At 48.8% G+C, this 18,913-nt stretch overlaps 1 protein-coding gene across 5 annotated transcripts in view; it reads left to right on the forward strand.

The window, feature by feature from the left end:
- Positions 1-18,913, forward strand: part of LOC144158373 (uncharacterized) — a 641,189-nt gene that overhangs the window by 587,993 nt on the left and 34,283 nt on the right. For 4 of the 5 annotated variants that reach the window (XM_077689227.1, XM_077689226.1, XM_077689225.1 and 1 more), the window contains one exon: positions 4,619-4,754. In XM_077689227.1, coding sequence (XP_077545353.1) covers positions 4,619-4,754 — 136 coding nt within the window. Of the gene's footprint in view, positions 1-4,618; positions 4,755-5,178; positions 6,177-18,913 lie in introns of those variants that run through there. The other variant, XM_077689229.1, reaches the window with a different exon arrangement.

Here is an 18,913-nt window from a genome sequence, read left to right on the forward strand (position 1 = left end):
CGACCAGTGTCTCTCGATGCTGCTACCGTATTTTCCGGTCTATAAGTCGCACCTTTGTATAAGTCGCATCCCCCTCAAAATGTCAGTTTTTCCGAAAAAAACGTATATAAGTAGCACCGGTGTATAAGACGCACCGGTGTATAAGACGCACTTGTTAATTAGGTAAACTCACAGTGAATTAGATCGTTACAAAGTACAGCGAAAGTACATGGTTGCGGCAGCCGCCGCCTATGAACGCATCCCCCGGTAGGGAGGGCTAGACACGGGCATATAACACCCAAAGTCTACACTGAACCAACTTCTCAAAAATGGTTTATTGATACACAGAGATGGCATGTACTTACGGACAGCGTTTAGGCAAAACCATCGAAGTCTTTTTCCTCAGACTCACTAACAAATAATTCAGTATGTCTTCAGTGGGAGTTCCGCGGGCACATCACTGTCGTCCTCCGGCTATCTAATGTCTTCTTCACCAACATCGTTACCACTCGCGGACCGGCTACAACTGTTTTGGTAGAAATGGAGTACCAAGAGTCGGAGACCCATTTGGCCACCTCTCCAAACGTTGCGCGTCTCTTGCGTGATGTCATAAATCAGCGCAATAAAGGTGTCATGGCGGACGGAAGTGACGCGACTGGAAGCGCCCCGAAAATCGAAACTTATCAGTCAGCTGTCATTTTAAAAATTAGCAGCACGTTTACCTCCTTCAGAGTAACTCTCTGTAATAATTCATAAGCTGCATTTTGTTTTTGCAACCCAGTGTGATGTTACTTTGAATTTATTCTGAACTGTAGTTACTGTGCATGGCATGAAGTGGCGTGCAGTTGTCGCACGCCATTATCATTGTTTTTGACTAGATAAAGCTGCAAATGCTTAGGTGTAACGTCCCGAAGCGACATATGGGCTATGAGAAATGCCGTAGCAGTGGACTTGGGATTAATTTACACCATAGAGCTGTGTCTCAACGTGCGCTGGCCACGCGCGGCCGCCGCGAACTGGAATTATTCCATACATAAGTCGCACCGGTGGATAAGACGCACCAACGAATATTTCTGAAAAAAACCGCAACTTATACACCGGAAAATACGGTACTATAAATTTAACGAAGACGTGACTCGTTTTGCTCAATAAACCTCCATACTGGTTAGATGCCTGGTATAGAATCAGCACGCGCGTAAATACACACTGAGTTATTTGGAACTCAACCTACAGTTTTTGTAGTTTATAGTTCATGTCGGCAAACTTTCATGCCTTGACAACATAAAGTGATGTGACCAGGCATCTAACCAGTATGGAGGTTTATTGAGCAAAACGAGTCACGTCTTCGTTAAATTTATAGTAACACATGTATGTTTGTTAAGACCTGGAGGGATATTTCGGAACATTTTGCACAGCCATATCTTCCCGATATTCGGATATGCGTTATAAGAAAACTGCACTCAAGAGGAGGAGGACGAGGAGGAAGAACGGGAGGAGGGGAAAACTTTGTTTAACAATTAAATCGATCTGGTTAGCCTGGGGAGGGGCGAAGCATGCAGTGTATAAGGGTATTCAAAAAATTGCAGGTCTCTCTCTTGCCACGGCGTGTTTCAACCCTTCCAGACGCGAAGAACAAATCGTATTCTACTCGGTATGGCGTTCTATGATTTGAAGAAAATTAATTTTACTCTCTTGTCCTGGACTGAGGACCCGGCCCACTCACCAGATCGATTTAACTCTTTCACTCTGGCGCCATAGGTAATCGGAAGCCGGCTTCTGATGATTTTAAATCTCCCGCAAAATCTAAAACCCACGCTCCACAGACAACTATCGCCATCTGGTGTGTTCATTGGCAACTTCTCTTTCAGATTTGGTTTTGTTTGTTTATGTGTCGCTTGTGGTGGCGGTCTAGCAAGATAAATTTGAACCGAAGGTAGAGGGGATTAGGAGAAAAATGGCATCGGGTTCGCTCCGCACAGTCGGACTGCTGTAGCAAGCAATTCGGCAGCTTCTGCTGTCAATTTTTCTGATTCCAGCAGCAGTGGTGGGTCAAGCAACGAAGTGGGATATTCACATTTCAGTTTGGACGACGAAGCTCTGGTTCAGGCGCCCCACACATCAACAAGCGCTGGCAAGTAATTTCGTTGGGACTCCGCGCTGTATTAATAAACAAAACGTGCTTCTTATCTGACGACGGCGGTTTTACTTTTGTGTTTAGGGTCTCGACAACGTACGGCCAGGATATTTTGCCAAATGCACCGCGCTGTATTGCGCTATCACCTTCAAGATAACCTGGCGCTGTTGTCATATTAGCGCTGCAGGGGGATGCGCGACTCATCTCGAGAGTGTTGGATTTTTTTCTTGTTTTTTACCACCGAACGGATAAGGATTTTGTGTGAGAACACAAAATAGTATGCCTGGATGCACATTTTACAGAGACTCACTCACCCTTCATTCCCTTCGCGGCGTGGCACAGTTGTCGGTTCCGCTAGGTGTACGGGCCATCAAAACTTCAAAACTTGGTGTACTCTGTTGATTTATATATTTAATCATAGCCAAGGAACGCAGGAAAAGTTTGTATATCTTAAAATTCCTGAAATAATTTTTAGTCTTGGTAAAATTGCCGATTTGTGTTTTTCGTATACTTTTTTTGGGGGCTTGTTTCTGATTACTTGACAAATAAACTAAGTAATTGTACCTTTAACAAAACTGCTGCTTTGTGTTTGGAAGAGCAATCTATGAGCTACAATTTCATGCATAGCAAGGTTAAATGTGTCCAGTAGCTTAATAGAAAAAAAAACGTTTTGTGGAAGCACTCAAAATCGGTCGTTTTTCCGCCGTAACAAAAGAGTTAATTGTTAAACAAAGTTTTCCCCTCCTCCCCTTACTCCTCCTCCTCCTCTTGAGTGCAGTTTTCCTATAACGCATATCCAAATATCGGGAAGATATGGCTGTGCTAAATGTTCCGAAATATCCCTCCAGGTCTTAACACATATATTTGTGTTACTATAAATTTAACGAAGACGTGACTCGTTTTGCTCAATAAACCTCCATACTGGTTAGATGCCTGGTATAGAATCAGCACGCGCGTATATACACAACAAAGTTTTCCCCCTCCTCTACTTACTCCTCGCCTTCCTCTTGAGTGCAGTTTTCCTATAACGCATATCCGAATATCGGGAAGATATGGCTGTGCAAAATTGTCGCTCTCGCGCTACGAACTACAGATGCGACATGGCAGCGGCGCAAAATGTACGAAAGACGCCGACACCAGAGGGCAGCAGCGGCGTTGCAGCCGCATCGCCGGCTTCTCTGCGGTGCGTGGATGCTTTTTGGGCACGTGATGGCGATCAGCGAATAGGGTCGTGAGCGGCGAATGGAAATCAAAGGCGCAACTCTTGCTCCCGTAGGGAGCATATACAGGAACTCTACCCGAATCCAGCCTACCTACCATTTCACTTTTGCAAGCTCTTGTTCATCAGGAAATTTGAAACAAGGGCCTGCCTCCCTTGCATTTTTTCTGCGGGTCGTGTGCCATCATTTCCCATTCCGCGGCCAATTCCCCCCCCCCCCGGAGTGAATTTATGCCTCCAATTTACGAACCTCGCCATCCCTCAGAATGGAGAACCCCCGATGACCGCCCGATCTGCTTCATCTGCTGCCATCCAAGACACGTTGCTCGATACTGGCGTAGTCGCTGGATGCGTTGCCCCGCCCTACCTCGCTGAACCACCGTTCCAACGACATTTCCGCACCTGACAATGATCACTGCCCTCGCTTTGCCCCTCGCCTTTACGCGGATGAGCGTGATGCGAGTGCACCCCGATTTTCTGCCCCCTCGTCGTCGCTGCAAAGACGCCTATCACGCTCACCCCAACCCCATTGCCCCCTCTCTCCAACCCACCGTCAGGAAACTAACAAATGCAGCTCCCAGAGGTGACGCTGTATCAACAACCACGCCCGAAAATCCTCTCGACCTCGGCTATCCGGAACAATTTACTGTATGTTGAAGTAACAGCACTCCTGTCAGTGCCCTCATTGATACAGGAGTGCATTGATCTGTTATGAGTGCTAATCTTCGCAACCGTTTAAGCAAAGTTATGACACCACCAACATCGCATGTTAGGGTCACTGATGGAGGGACGCCTGTTGTGATTGGAATCTGCTCTCCTCGTGTGACTGCAGCTGGTTGTGTAACGACTGTTTTGTTCACTATGCTTGAACGTCGCTCGCATGACCTTATCCTTGGCCTTCACTTTTTGACTGAGCACACAACCCTTATTAAATGTTCCACCAATGTCCTTCGCCTCGAGATGCTGATTTTGCCTGCTCCTGACAATGCTCCCGACGAGAGGCTTTCCTCCAAACAGCACATTCGCTTGGCTTCGAGAGCAATAACTTATGTTCCCCTATCGTGCAGTTCACAAGTTCACGACGGTGATTACGTAGTGTCACCAATCGTTGACAAGCTGCTTATGCACAGCTTGAGCCTACCTCATACCGTAGTGACTGTTACCAACAACAAAGTCACCTTGCCCTGTGCTGTGCTGTGGTGTGCTGTGCATTCTAGTATATAGGCTTTTTGAGGATTTGTATAACACTTATTGGCTTCAGCTGCTCAAACCTTTGACTTTTGCAGCTCTGGAAGTGAACAACACCCAAGTTGGTGATTCGGGTGCATCGGACAACAACACAACTTCACGAGATGGTGCAGACATTTTGGCAGAACTCAGTCCTCACACCTCCTCGTCCGGCCGACACTCTGGCAACACAGGGTAGGTTATGGCGCTTGCAGCGCGGTTTCCAGAAGACATCGTGTGGGGAGTCCAAGTTTATTAGGAGTGGTTTATTTGTTTCAGTATCTGGTGGAGCAAGTGTAATGGATGGTGCACTGTTTGGAATAGCAATAAAAGCAGTACCAGTAGCTCGCAGAGCAATACTGGGTGTAATGTATAAGCCCATATATAATACGAACAGGATTGTAATCTGCGCTGTGTTGTAAACAGTAAAACTAGAAAATGTTTGTGCAATAGTTTCATTTAATTTGAAATATTTAAGAACTCGTTGAGGCCGTGAAAGTTTTAAAAAGTGCGGTGTTTTCTTAGCTTTGGTGTTTGGTTCATACTTATTATGAAATGCAGTGGGGCTATGGAGGTTGTCTGCAGTAAGAAATATTCAAATTGCTTTGCTCCACTTTAGGCCGTGCCCAGTGGTATACTACCTGTGTTCCTGGGAACAGAACAGGGGCATCATTGGAAGTAATTTTCAATTTATTTATGAGAACAAAATATACATACAAATTATTCGTGCCTACATGGCTTAAGAGAAATGTAAAAGTGGTGAAACTGCATGCATCGGCTGCCTAAAGGAGTGCTGACACGAAATTTTTATGCGACGTTTTTTCGCTGGTATTGGTGCCTACAAGCCCACTATTCATTGAATAGCACATTGGGCAGTCGGTTGCTGCATAAATAATTATTTCCAGCCTCGTTTATTTGTGTCGGTTCCGGTTTCGACTAAACGAGCACTGAGGCAGCTGCCAAGACAGGAGAGTGCTCGTGACGTCACCGTTTTTGCAACACCACTGCTATCTGGACGTCGCGCGCATCTCCACCGTCTTATCATGCCTCGGCTAGCAGAACGGCAGTCCCAAAACTGTGACATGATACATTTGCCAAAGCAGCGCGCGGCAATTGCAGCCAGTGCGCTGGCCACATGACGAGGGACCTGGCGTCGGCAGTTTGGGGCTGGAAGGAGTAGGTGGCATCATGCTGATGGCGATTGCGAGAGGGCATTTGTTTTGAGCTTTCTCATATGTGCAAAGAAGAAAATGAATTTTAAATATGTTTTATTGAACGGTTACTGTTGAAACTTCTTCGGAGATATCTGAACTTGCCAAAGAAACCTTTTACATAGTTATCTTAGGTTTGAAATTTTGTCAGTACTCCTTTAAAGATTTGGTCTGCTTGCCTCTGCACTCCATATGGACTTACGGTCCCATCTCCAGGTTTATCTTGTAACAAATAATGCAAGCGAAGTAATATCGAATATTGTAGCAGTAAGTTTGCATAACCTGTTGGCATACACCAACGAAGTAATAGTTTTAATAATTGAGCTAAGCATATTCGCAATAATGCTGCAAACCATGTATACGTTTGTTTGTTTATTTATTGTTTGTTTTTACTGCCCGGCCAACCCAGCCCTGTTATCTTTGTCAAGCGAAGCGCGTCTTGCATTCTTTATTTTTATGCCGCACGGGCTATCTCATTCAGGTAAGCAGACTGTTTCGTCTTAATGTCACTAGGCCAGAATAATCTCTGATCTACAATGTTCTGGACGTAAATCGACGGTTCCAGAAACACTCGCGCTGAAAGATAAAAGCCTGCAGAGCCGACACCACGGCATTTCGATCGTCTACGCTCGCCCACACACGTCACTTTGTTGACTGCTGCTTCGCCGCCTGTGCATTTTTTTAGTTGTTAGGGGAGCACAAGTTCGTTCCAATAAACGTGTTTTCCTTCAAGATAACTGCGTAGTCTCTGGCTCCGTGACAATATAATTGCTTTGGGCAGCCTTGCACCGTACTTTTCTCGTCAATGAACTGTTCTGTTTTGATCTCCAGCATTGGCAGCATGGCATGCTATTAATGCAATGGAGGGCAGTAATAACATTGCACTTAAGAAACAGAAGCCCGTTTTCACAGATTTTTTAGTGCTTGAGAAAGGCAATGCATCTCGCTATAGGGAGAACCGAGCAATGGAGAGTGTCACACAGGTGGTCGCTGGAACCCAGCTCGAGTTCAGGTGCCTGACTACCTTGCGTCCCCACACGCCCTCTTTCTCTGTCCTTCACCTCTCCTTCTTGGTTTTCATCTTTTTATATCTGCCTCCAAGACGTTGTTTGTCCTTCCTTGGTTTATGCCCAGCTTGTGCCTGCGTTCTCTCTCATGCACTCACCTGACGAGTGCAATGTTGGTCACAATGCAGCATGTCTAGCATGCATCATTTTCTCCTTCGGTCATTTTTCTTTTTCTTTGCCTATCGTATTCTCATACTATTTTTGTGAGAGCACTGGTCTTGGTGGCCTTGCAGTTCAGTGTTTTACCTTGCCCACTACTTTCACTGTCCGTCTCATGTGGTAAGTACAAAGTGAAATGAAAATGCCACTGCTTAGGTCTAACATACAAACACTAAGTAAAACACTAATATAGAGTGAACATGTCATAACGGAATTTTTTTTCAGCACTACAGTAAAACCTCATTACAAGAGACACTCAAGGGAGCCGGAAAAATGTGTCTTTTGTAACCAAGATCTCTTGTATCCAAATATTTTAAAAACACTGAGGAGTTGAACTTGATCGCTTTATGAGATACCACCATCAAGGTTTGCTTGATCCCGTCAACAGAAAATTACTCTGGATGACTGAAAAAAGTCCTTCAGGGTAGTTTGCTTCTTGGAGAATGCAGACTGAAGGAGCTTTCTTCCCAACTTTTGGAGGTAGAAGACTTCATCCCGTAAGCCTTCCTGTTGCTGACAGTATCTTTGTGGAGCCCTGATGTAGAGCCCTTAGGTGCTCGTCAGCTTCCACTGCTGACACTTTTGGCTCCGCAATATCCTCCTCGTCCTCTTCTTCCAGTTCATCGTCAAGGGCACCTGCGCCATTCACTTGTGCCACGTCGCCTCATCCGTAAGCTCCTCAGAGCACACGAGGTCCATATCCACAGAGACAAAATCTTAAAAGGACTCTGGAACATGCGCATACTCTTGGATGAGGGTCCAAGCTTCACTCTCAAGGCCGTCGTCGTCGGGGTCTTCCATCTGAAGCCCCTCTTCCAGCACATCACCACATTTGAAGCCAGCTTTCGTAAAACAGTTTTTTACCACTTCACTTAGCCCACTCCAGACAGCTGAAATTACCTCAACAGCAAACCTCACGTCGATGATAGTTGCATGGTCTTGCTGCATGTCGAACAGCAGGCGTTCCACCAGCCGTGTCCTGTACTGTGACTTGACCGTGTGCAGTACCCCTTGGTCAATAGGTTGAAGATGAGATGTGGCATTTGGAGGAAAAAAAGCAACCTTTGTGGCTTTCAGTGCAGGGACTTTGGTGTGGCAAGAAGCATTGTCCACAAAGAGGAGCACATGGCGATTCTGAGCGTCCATCTTCTGGTCAAATTTTAACAGCCAGGAATTGAAAATGCTGGACGTCATCCATGCATTCTGGTTGGATTCGTATGTGACGCCAGTGACTGAAACAGCGGGGTCGTTTTGACTTCCCTATCACGAGGAGACGCTCCTTCTCCGTTCCCGACATGTTGCAACAAAATAGAATGCTCACCCGCTCTTTGGACCGTTTCCCACTGTGGCATGCATCTGACTTGAATGACAGTCTTCCCTGGCCTCAGTTTGTAAAATAAGCCGCTCTCGTCCACGTTGAACACGTCATCGGGGCTGTAACCATGAAGTAGCTGAGGAAGTTTACTATCTTTCCACGAGGACACGCAGTTTAAGTCAACTGAATCGCTTTCTCCCGAGACGCACTTGAACGAGATGCCGTTGCGAGCTTTGAAGCGATCGAGCCACCCTTCACTGCACTTAAAGTCGGCACAATCGAGAAGGAACGCTAGTTGCTCGGCGTGCTTCCTGAGCAGCACACCGTTCACCGGAATGTTCTTGGCAAGCGCGTCTCGCAGCCACAACAGTAAGGCTTCCTCCACCTTTGGATAGCTGGCTCCCCGAAGTCTGATTCACTTCGCCGAGAGTCCACCGTCCTCTTGTTGCTTTAAGATTGCCTCGCGGTTTTTTATTATGGTGTTGAAAGTCTTCCGGAAAAGTCAAAACTTTTCCGCAACCGTCGTTTGCTTTTGTCCAGAGTCCACATCGCTTATGATTTCAAGCTTATCCAGCAGAGGGATCTGCTTTCGCTTTGCTGTTGACATATCGCACACTTCACCAGTGCTGCACTGCTCGCTTGCGATACGTAGCGCCGCACGAAAGTCAAGGCGGCGTAGCGCCTGCACGAAGGTCAAGATGGCTTCCCTTCTGCCGTTGCCGTTCCGTCCCGCGGGTCCCGCGTCCCGCGCTACGCGAAGTTCATTTCAGTGGGGTTGCGTTCTCATGCCGTCCAACGTAATTGGCTTCGACCGCAAAAACGTCACAGATAGCTGTGTGTGCAGCCAATCAGGCGAGACTGCTTGAGAATTCGACCGTCCGGAAAACATCGGTAGAAGAGGTAAGGGGGGGGAGGAGGGGTGCAGGGGATGTTAACTGCCGACAGATGGGGCGAAGCGATAGCTGCGCGAATTAGAAAGGCCGCGATGAGCGAGGTGCGGAATCCCATCGTGGCAAAGAGATTCGCTTCAAGTAGCTGGGACGGTCGCCTTCCCTCCCGCCACCGTTGGGCTGCCGACGATTCGTACAACGCAGTATCATGGAAACATGGTGACGGCTCAAGTGTCCGTCTTCGACGCAGGCTGTGGACGCCGAGGCGGAAATACTACTCAATAGCGCATGCTTGCAGAATCGCTGTAGTTTGAAAATAGTCGCAACTAGCGTCACTAGTTAGTGACGCTAGTCGCAACCATGTGAGGCATGACATCTGGCTGCGGAACGGAACAGAATTGAGCCTAGGGAATGAAAATTGCTACGCGTGTGGTTTGTACTACGACGTCGGCCGCCTTGCGTGAGTGTTTTCAGGTTGTGTCTCTTATAAAAAGTGAATAATTTGCTTTTGAATGAAAAGTGAATAATCCAAATCATCAGTCCAAGTTTAGTCCACCATGTCCGGTGGCAGTGGGTCCGACACTGCACTGTAGTCACTCGCACCACACCCCCACATAATGTGGGCCAGAGTTGCAGGTTCGTCCGCACACACACTGCACAGCACTTCCCCGTAGAGTTTGGGACACGTGTCGAGCCAGGGCCGGTGTGAGGACTGTCCTCGTCTGCAATTGTCGTAGCAGCACCCCCTCTCTTCTGTTCAATCTTGGGTGGGGCGGGGGTAGTTGCGCCCTTTCCACTCTATGCCAGGCCAGGATCTCGCTGTAGTTGAGAATGGGCTCCATGTCAGGGGCGCTCTCCACCGCAATCTGAGAGGCGAGGCGGTGGGGCGCCGCACGGCGTGCGAGCTCTCGTGCGACGGCGTCCGCCTTCTCGCTGCGGTTGGCAACACCCCCGGTGATGGGTCCTACATGAGCCGGGAACCACCTTATGTGCGTTGTGGTCTCTTTGTGCTTGGGGAGGATGCGGGCTGCCACCATTCCCACCTTGCCTCTGGAGTACTTGGTGATTGCCATTTGCGAGTCGCTCAGTACCGTTCGGGCCTCGTCGCCGCCGCACAGAGCTAGGGCGATAGTGGCCTCTTCCGCCTGCTCGGCATTGGTGGCTTGGAGGCTGCACGCGGTTACTGTGTTTCCGTCCGCAGCGCGAATTACCACTGCCACAAAGTGCTGTGGTCTTTCCGGCATCTGAGCGACGTCGACGTACATAGCCGTGCGGTCGCTTTCGTAGGTCTCGGCCAGCGCTCTGACCCTGGCCTGTCTGCGCTCTTTGTCCCTCTGCGGATGCATGTTGCGCGGGAGCGGCGAGATCACCAGCTGTCTACTAATGATAGCCGGCAAGCTTCTTTCTTTGCATGTTAGCCTCTTCTTCTTCTCTAGTTGTTGTCGGGCTGAGGCCCGCACGCTGTAGAATCTTCCGGCCAGTCCTGGTGTGTTGTAATCGTTGTGTCTGCGCTGTACGCTGAGCCTCGCATATCTCTTCGAGAGTATTATGGACTCCCAAGGACGCCAAGGCCTGGTTGCTAGTACATGGCAGGAGTCCAAGGGCCGTTCTGTATGCTTTCCTTATAACTGCGTTAATCTTATCCCGCTCGTACTGCAGCCATCGGTGGAAAGAGCCCACGTACGATACGTGGCTCACCACAAACGACTGCAGTAGTCGCAGGAGGTTGGCTTCCCGCATGCCGTCACGCCGCGTCGAAATTCTCTTTATGAGGCGGGTGGTGATGCCTATTTTCGTTAGCAGCTTTTCAAGCTCCGTGTGATTATCGTTGCCTGCGTCCATGTGTAGGCCTAATACTCTGATGGTATTGACATGCGGGATGGTGGTTCCGTCTTTGGTGTACAGGTTGATGTTTCTGTGTGCTTCTTGTTCTCCCTTTCTTCGGTGGCCGGAGGGTGGTATGATCAACAGCTCCGATTTTTGAGGTGAGCAGTGTAGCCCTGTGCCGTGGAGGCTGGTTTCGAGAGTATGTATTGCCTGCTGCAACGTCTCCTCGATGTGTCTGTCCGAGCCTCCTGTTACCCACAGCGTCAGGTCGTCTGCATATATGGTGTGTCGTAGGTCCTGCAGCTGGGCTAGCCTTTCGGCCACCGGTATCATTACTAAGTTGAATAGTAGTGGGGAGATGACCGACCCCTGTGGCGTGCCTATGCTGCCCAGCTTTCGGTCTTCGAACTGTAATTGCCCTATTTGGATGCTGGACGTCCTGTGTGACAGGAAGGCTCGTATGTAGTTATACGTCCGCTCTCCTAGACCAAGTCTGTTGACCTGTTCTAGGATGGCGGAGTGACGGACGTTATCTAGGCGCTTTTCAAGTCTAAGCCTAGGATCGCCTTGCAGTCAACCTTGCTGGGAGTTTCGAGCATGTCATGTTTCAGGAGAAGCATTGCGTCCTGTGTGCAGAGCTTTGCTCTAAATCCCAGCATGGTGTTGGGGTATATGTCGTTCTCTTCCAGGTAGTCTTGCCACCAATTGTTCAGGACATGTTCCAGCACATTCCCTGTACATGATGTGAGGGAGATGGGTCGTAAGTTCTGTATGCTGGCTGGCTTGTTTGGTTTTGGGATCAGTATTGTACGGGCTGTCTTCCATTGTTTTAGGAGCTCACCCGAGCGCCAGCATTTGTTGTAGTACATCATTAGGGCTTTGATTCCCGTCTCGATCGTGTTTCTTAGAATCTTGTTGCTTATGGCGTCCGGACCAGCAGCCGATCTGCAGTTCAGTTCCTGCAGCGCTCTCCGGACCTCCCATTCTTCTATGTCTTTATCGAGTTCGAGGTTTGCCGTTCCTCTATAATGTGGGTGGTCAGTGTTAGGGGTGGCAGGCAGGTATTGTTCATTGAGTAGCTTGGCAAGCTTTTCAGTACCGTGCGTCTTGGTTGCCTTGTAGACGATCTGGGCAAGTCTGTGATGTTGATAGGCCTTGCTTTGCGTCTCGTCTTGCAGGTGCCGGAGGAGCTTCCACGTCTTGCTGGCGTGCGGCTGTCTGTCGGCCTCGTTGCATATGGCGTGCCATTGTTGAGCGCATAGCTGACGACTGTACTTCTCGATCTCTCGGCCGAGGTGCGCTATCCGCTTGCGCAGGCTTCGTAGATGTCGGTGTCTTTTCCATCGTCTTTGCAGGGATCCTCTGGCCTCGATCATATGGGCCAGTTTAGGGTCCATGACATGGATCTGTTCGTCGGTTTCAATCTCCTTTGGGACTTGTTTGCTGGCCTCCACCATCTTCGTGGTCCATTGCTCGATATCTTCGATGGTCGAGTCGGTGTCGATTCGGTGGAAGGTATTCCTCCAATCGGTTAACTTGTGCTTGTGTGTATTCTTGTTGGTCATTGCGTCCGCCCCCTGATGGGGACCTCGACTTCTATGATGTAATGGTCGCTCCCGAGACTATGCCCCGTGTTTCGCCACTTGGACGCCTTGCCGCTAGGGAGACCCACAAAGGCGAGGTCGGGGTTGGTGTCTCGGGCGGCGGTGGAGGTACCGATGCGGGACGGTTGCTGTGGATCTGTGATGAGCTCGAACCCGGTCTCTTCGGCTTCCTCGAGCAGATTTTTACCCTTAGCCGAGGTGAGCCCGTATCCGAGCTCCTTGTGCTGTGCGTTGAAGTCTCCGGCTATTATTGTTGGGTTGTTTCCAACCTGTCGCAACGTCTTGTGGAACATTGCTTTGAACCGTTGACTTCGGTGTAGTGGATTGCTATACACGTTAATGGCGTAGACTGTTGTCTGCTTCTTTTTGCCGACCACCACCTCGGTCGCACACATCTCTGGGGCGGTGTCTTGGCCGAGGAAGCGGTCGTGTGGGATGATTGTTAGATCCTTCCTGACGAATGTGCACACTCCCTGCGCGGCACCCTTGGAGCTGGTTCTCGTACTGGGAGGTGTTGCGTGCGTTCTGTATCAGGGGAGTGTTGGCTTCTTTTCCAGGTGTGTTTCTTGGACCATTATTATGTCTGGTGGGGGGTCCGCGGCTTGCACGTGTTGTTGCAGTAGTGCCAGTCGGCATCGGAGGCCATTGGCATTCCAGTCCCAGACTTTGAGTGTGGTACGGGTCTTCTTAGCCATGATGTTGTTGTTGTTGGGTCGTGTCTCCAGCGGCGTTGTGGCCAGTCACGTTTGTACTTGGAGCCCCTAGCTTCTCGTATACGTTTTGCTCCAGTCTGGCGATTGGGTCTCAAAACTGGGCCTTGGTTTCGTCCAGGCTGACTTTGATTTCTCCGTACTGTGCCACAAGCTCGTCTATTTGCGCTCCTTGCTTGTCGAGTTGAGCTTCGATTCTCTCGATTCTTCTGGTGTTGTGGCTGAGTCTCACCGAGAAGCCGATGTGGTTCAGCTTTTCCGGGTCTTCGGCTATAACTGGCCTTGGCGTCGGGGAGTATGTGTTCTGGTCGGTTTCAATGATTTCGCCGTCTTCCCTTTCCTCCGTCTCTGTTTCCTCATTGTTACCGCCTGCAGTGTCGTCCTTGACGTCTACATCTGTTGGTGGGGGTGCTGTAGGTGCCGTGACTGCTACGTTTGCCGTCGTTGTTAGCCACATCTCGTGAGGAGTCTTTGGCGGTGCTGCCATGTTGCACCTTCCCGTGACAAAGATTTCTTGGAGTTGCTTGGTTAGCTTGGCGATGGTTTCCTGTTGGTCTTTGACCATCGTCTCTAGAGCTTGTATTCTGTCGTGTCCTCGGCTGGGTGAGCGCAGGCCGCTTTGGCTGGTCTGCTGCTTGGCTCCGCCTCCATTGGCGGCTGCTACTCGGACCCATATCACACCTGCGGCGGCGGTCGCTGCCGGCGATCCCGCTGTCTTGGCACCTCTTGTTTTACTGCTCGATCTCTCGCGGCTGCCGCCGTGCGATGATGGATGACGTATTCTCTTGCCAGCGCTTGGTAGTTCTGGGAATTCGTTTTTCCTCGATAGTCTCGTCTTTAATGCTGACGATGGGCGAGACTCCCCGATGACGTTTGCAGCGGTCTTTGCGTTCTTGGCCTCCCACTGGCGTTTCCTGACTTGAAACGGCGGTATGTATTGGTTCTTGCAGTTCTTGTCACCGGTTGGGTGTTGGCCTCCGCATAGTTTGCAGTGTGGTTGACATGTCTTTTCGTGGTCTTGGTCCGGATCAGCTTTTCCGCAGCCGAAGCAGACCTTGAGGTTGGGCGTGGGGCAAACATCCCTGCGATGTCCTACTTGGCCGCAGTGCTTGCACACCTCCCTGTCTTGCTTAATAATTGTACACTTGATCATTACTCCGGCGTATCTGACATGGGTTGGTACCCGGTCGCCTTGGAACAGGACTATGACTGCTTCGGATGTACCAATGCGATGTGCTCCGAGGACCGTCGAATTCTAGCTACATTTGAGATATGCGTTGATGTCTTCTTCTGGGTCTTCTATGGGGATATTGTGTATAACTTCCCTTACCGTGTTGTCCGGTGCCGTGCCGTAGGCGTAGACTTCGAAAGTTTCTGCGTCCAGTTCGATTCTTCGGATATCCGCGTATCCATTGGCTCTCTCTTCGCTAGGAGTGCTGACCACGATGATATTTTGTGCGGCGTTGGGGTAAGCCATGTCTTCTGCCGCTGCATCTTGTAGGTCCATGCGTGCCGCCCTTGCGATGGCCGGCGTGAGGCTGGTAGGCTTAACTTTTCCCACTGTGAGTCCGCCTCGTGGTCTGATCACCATCTTGTTCTCGTCTCTAGCCACGTCGCGCGGCATGCGGGCTGCTTTCTCGGTTGCATTGTTGACTTTCCGAGCGAATTGTGCTCGGGTGAGCGTTTTGGTGGGCCTACCTTGGCCGCCCGTAGTGGTCTCCGACGACTTGTGGGGTTGATCTGATGTTCCCGTGCCGTTGTCGCTGTTGTTGGTTGCCTGCCGGCCACGACCGTACTGCACTTGTAGCCAGCCCGCTCTCGCCTTCGGTGTTTCCTCGTCCTCTACGGACCCGTGGACTCCGATTGCCATTCTTCTGTCCTGGATGCTCAGCTCGGGGCTGGGTTCCAGGGCAGGGGTGGTATCCATTTCTGCTTGCACGTTCATGGCCAAGGACGCTATTGCGTAACCGCCGCTGGCCAGCTAACCCTTGATTTAGGGTTAGCGTGGCGGCCGCCGCTTCGAAAGTTCCCGCGCGCGTAAAATGAGACACAATGGCTTGCCTGAAGGAAATTTGGTCTCCTGGTGATCACGTTGACGAAGGACTGCTACAGTTTTCACAACGCCAGCGAGATGACACCACATTTTACAACGCCAGCAAGACGCCAACCGATTGGAAGTCAATAAATTTTACTGCATTCCTGATGGTGTACGTCACTTGGCCCATGGTATCTCCAGTTGTGGTTGACATTTTTGGAATCCAAAGGCAGATTTGGGAATGGGAAGAACATGTCTTTGTTACAGGGGAATACTGCAGTTACACTGCTGACTGTTCATTTCTTAACACATGGCCGAACTTCAAATGCAGTTTTCTCAGTTTCATATTTTTGGTCGTTTACCTTAGCTTTACACAGCATTTTAAAACTTTTTTGCTTTATAAGGTCAATCTTGGTACCGTTTTTTTCAGTGCAGCCTGAAGTACCCGATAACATTCTTAGTTTTTCTATTTAGGCCATGCATAAATAAGGACTTGCAGTTATTTTGATGAGCCAAATTATCGAATACTGCCATCTTTTCTACTTGACATATTTTTAGGGGCGAAGCTCCTTACGTCATGGGTCTGTCCATTCCTTGTGTCTCGTGGTAAGTGACCGCCGCATGCTTTCGGAGATGTCGCAAAGTGGGCCGTGTTGCACGCGCAAGAACCGGCTGCAACCGGCAGCGCAAACTCGGCACCGGGAGCGCGAGCTTGTCTGTGTTCGCCAACGGAGGCGCGAGCGCACGTGCACTGCGAGGGGGAGATCACGCAAGAGATCACGCCACGAACGCAGGCAGTCGTTCTCAGAGATCGAACGAGACGCAAGGACCTTTGCTCGTTTCCTCTCGTCTTGTTCGGGCACAACTTCGCCCTAAATAAAAGTTCTTTCTTTACCGTTGTGTCCCATCCTACGTGACAAATTGTGGTGGAGGTGCGGGGTAGTCCTCAATGGCGCGGGGTCTTTCACCAGGTCTGGGGCTGGGAGCATTGACTCCGAAAATAAAAGTTGATTTGTACAATGTACGCACACAGTCTTACGTCTTTCTTAATGATGTAATGGGCGAACTTTCACGGGAGAGTTACGGTTACCGATGATATCCCCCTCTCGAGCTTCGCCCCACTTATCATCATTCATTTCGTGGATATGGCGGGATTTTTTGGGGTGCCATGACTTTAGAGAAAAACGAAAAATGTCATCGGGTATGGGAACTCTCTGGCTATCAATTCATGTAATAAAAAGCTACAAACTGCAATGCGAAAGTTCATTAAAGCTGCGTAAGAAATTACCTAATTACGGTTTAGACTTTGCATGATAACCTTTCAAACTAATAGCAGCAGCTGAAATATAATTGCATATTCATAGCTGCCAACTCTTCCAAATTTTCCGTAAAATGTACGAATTTCGACCAGTCTTACGATGTTACGAATCTTGCCCGAAATTTTGTGGAAAATATTTTGATTTTCGAAAAAAAAAGGGAATATTCGTTAAAACGACACTGTGACACCTTGCACCGCCACGAAAGGGCAATATGTACTCTTGTTATCATCATCAGCAGAAGCTGTGACTTTGTCGCCTTCTCGGGGTGGGCTACACATCCATGTCCGGAATTCGCTTCCACCTCGACCAGTCTGTTTCGAGCGCGTCGTTCGGGGGCCGGTTAGGACCTCCGTGTTCGTGTCGCTCTTCGTATGACTGCCGCGACCAATGCACTACGACCTCTGGCATGACCGCGGTAGGTGCTTCGCAGTGCAATGACGCGAAGCTGCGACAATACTGTACCGAGTGTTTGTAAAATCGTACATGACAGAATTCGCTCCTCCTGCCTTGTTGCTCATTACTCTTCAAGACTTGCGAATTTCACTTATGGTTGTGAAAACGTGAGCACTTGGCACAGAACGTTAATCTTTTTAAACTTGTAAAACATTAGTGCGGCGCACCCCCCCCCCCCTTCGGACCGCGGGTTTTACGAATTTCAAAGTCACCAGGTTGGCAGGTGTGCATATTTGAAATCGACGGAGAAAAATACATTTGTGTGCAAATTTTCATAAGTTTCTACCCATAAATAAAAAAGTTAGTTTTAATACCCTCATCCCATCTTAAAGGGGCCCTAAATAGGCTTCCGAAGGTCGCCATTTCAATCGCGCAATCGCTAGAGTACCCCTTCACGACAACGTGTACCAAATATTACACCTCTGCGTAAAGCAGGGGCCGCACAAACACGAAAAAAAGATTTCACTTTCTCTCCTGGCTCACCAACCATACCTTGCCGCCACACTTGCGCGCTCTGACGCAGTTCTTTCCGGCTCTGACGCGCCTTTATGACGCACGAGACACTGCCCAGTGCGGCGCCGCGAACGCGAACCACAGCGACAGCGCCCACCGTGCAACCGGAATCTGGTGGGCGGAGCATGCGCGTCGAGTGCTAAAAAAAAAAAAGCGCGCGCAGGGCTTGGCGCAGCCAATGACTGCACGTACATCAAGGAGGGTGAAGGATTGCTCTGTTTCTCTCGGTGGTCTTGCGCCGGGTCGATGACGTCGCGACTTCCACAGTGCTTCGGAGGAGCTACTAGAGGAGAGCCCCAGGCCTTATGGGTGGCCCCTTTTAATGAGCGATAACTCGGCTAATACTTAACGCATTTAAACAATTTTTGCGGCATGACGTTCCTTGGATAGTACTCCAGTGACTGCACACGCAAAATCGTAACATTTGGCAGCCTATTTAGGGCCCCTTTAAGTGTGGCTACTTGGCAACTTAAAAAAAAATTTTTTGCCTCCAATGAAATTTACTCGACTGCAATTTTCGAAATGAAAAGCTCAAGGGTGGGTGTGTATAATGATCTGCCTCAAGTGATTTTACCTGTTATGATTTTAGGCTTATGTAGGTCTGAAGTTTGGCGAAAACTCTTTTTCTAACATTTTTGTAAGCAATTAGCCTAAAAAATAGTCTGTAATCAGCCTAAATTATTTTTAGAGGACATTTAAGAAATATATCAATGCACGATGAAAATATTAGGGCTGAAGCTTTATGATGCTTTTGCAAGAAATTCTGAAAATTAGCTATTTCTTCCATGTTTAATTAACAAATACAACACTAAAAATTCTTATCTTCACTAATGGTGCGACACCAAACCGCAAGGCAAGAGGAAGGTTCTACAATACTTGTCATTCTACATAGTTTTTTTATTTAAAATTTATGTCCAACCGTATTTTCCTTGTTTGCCGGAACTTCAAGGAGTGCTCACATGACTGCAAAAATGTTTTGACAAAAATTTTTGGTGTGTGGGCCTCCGATACGTAATTCGCAACTAGCTGAAATTTTCTTGACTAAATTGGCAATAGTGGATTTTGGGGCTGGGATGTTTTGTGTGGAATAACCCTGCTATGTTTTCTGCATAAGTAAGCCGCACTGTTTTGGAGATGTTAATTAAATTTCATATTGCACCAGAAAATGAACTAATCAAACTTAAAATCACCGATATCAAGCCCTTATTGTTTATGTATTTGTGTACATAAAATGAATAAAGTGTAAATATT

This window comes from Haemaphysalis longicornis, unplaced genomic scaffold, assembly GCF_048455015.1.
Source record: "Haemaphysalis longicornis isolate Haplotype H1 unplaced genomic scaffold, Haemaphysalis longicornis Haplotype H1 scaffold_10, whole genome shotgun sequence".
Taxonomy (NCBI): Eukaryota; Metazoa; Arthropoda; class Arachnida; order Ixodida; family Ixodidae; genus Haemaphysalis; species Haemaphysalis longicornis.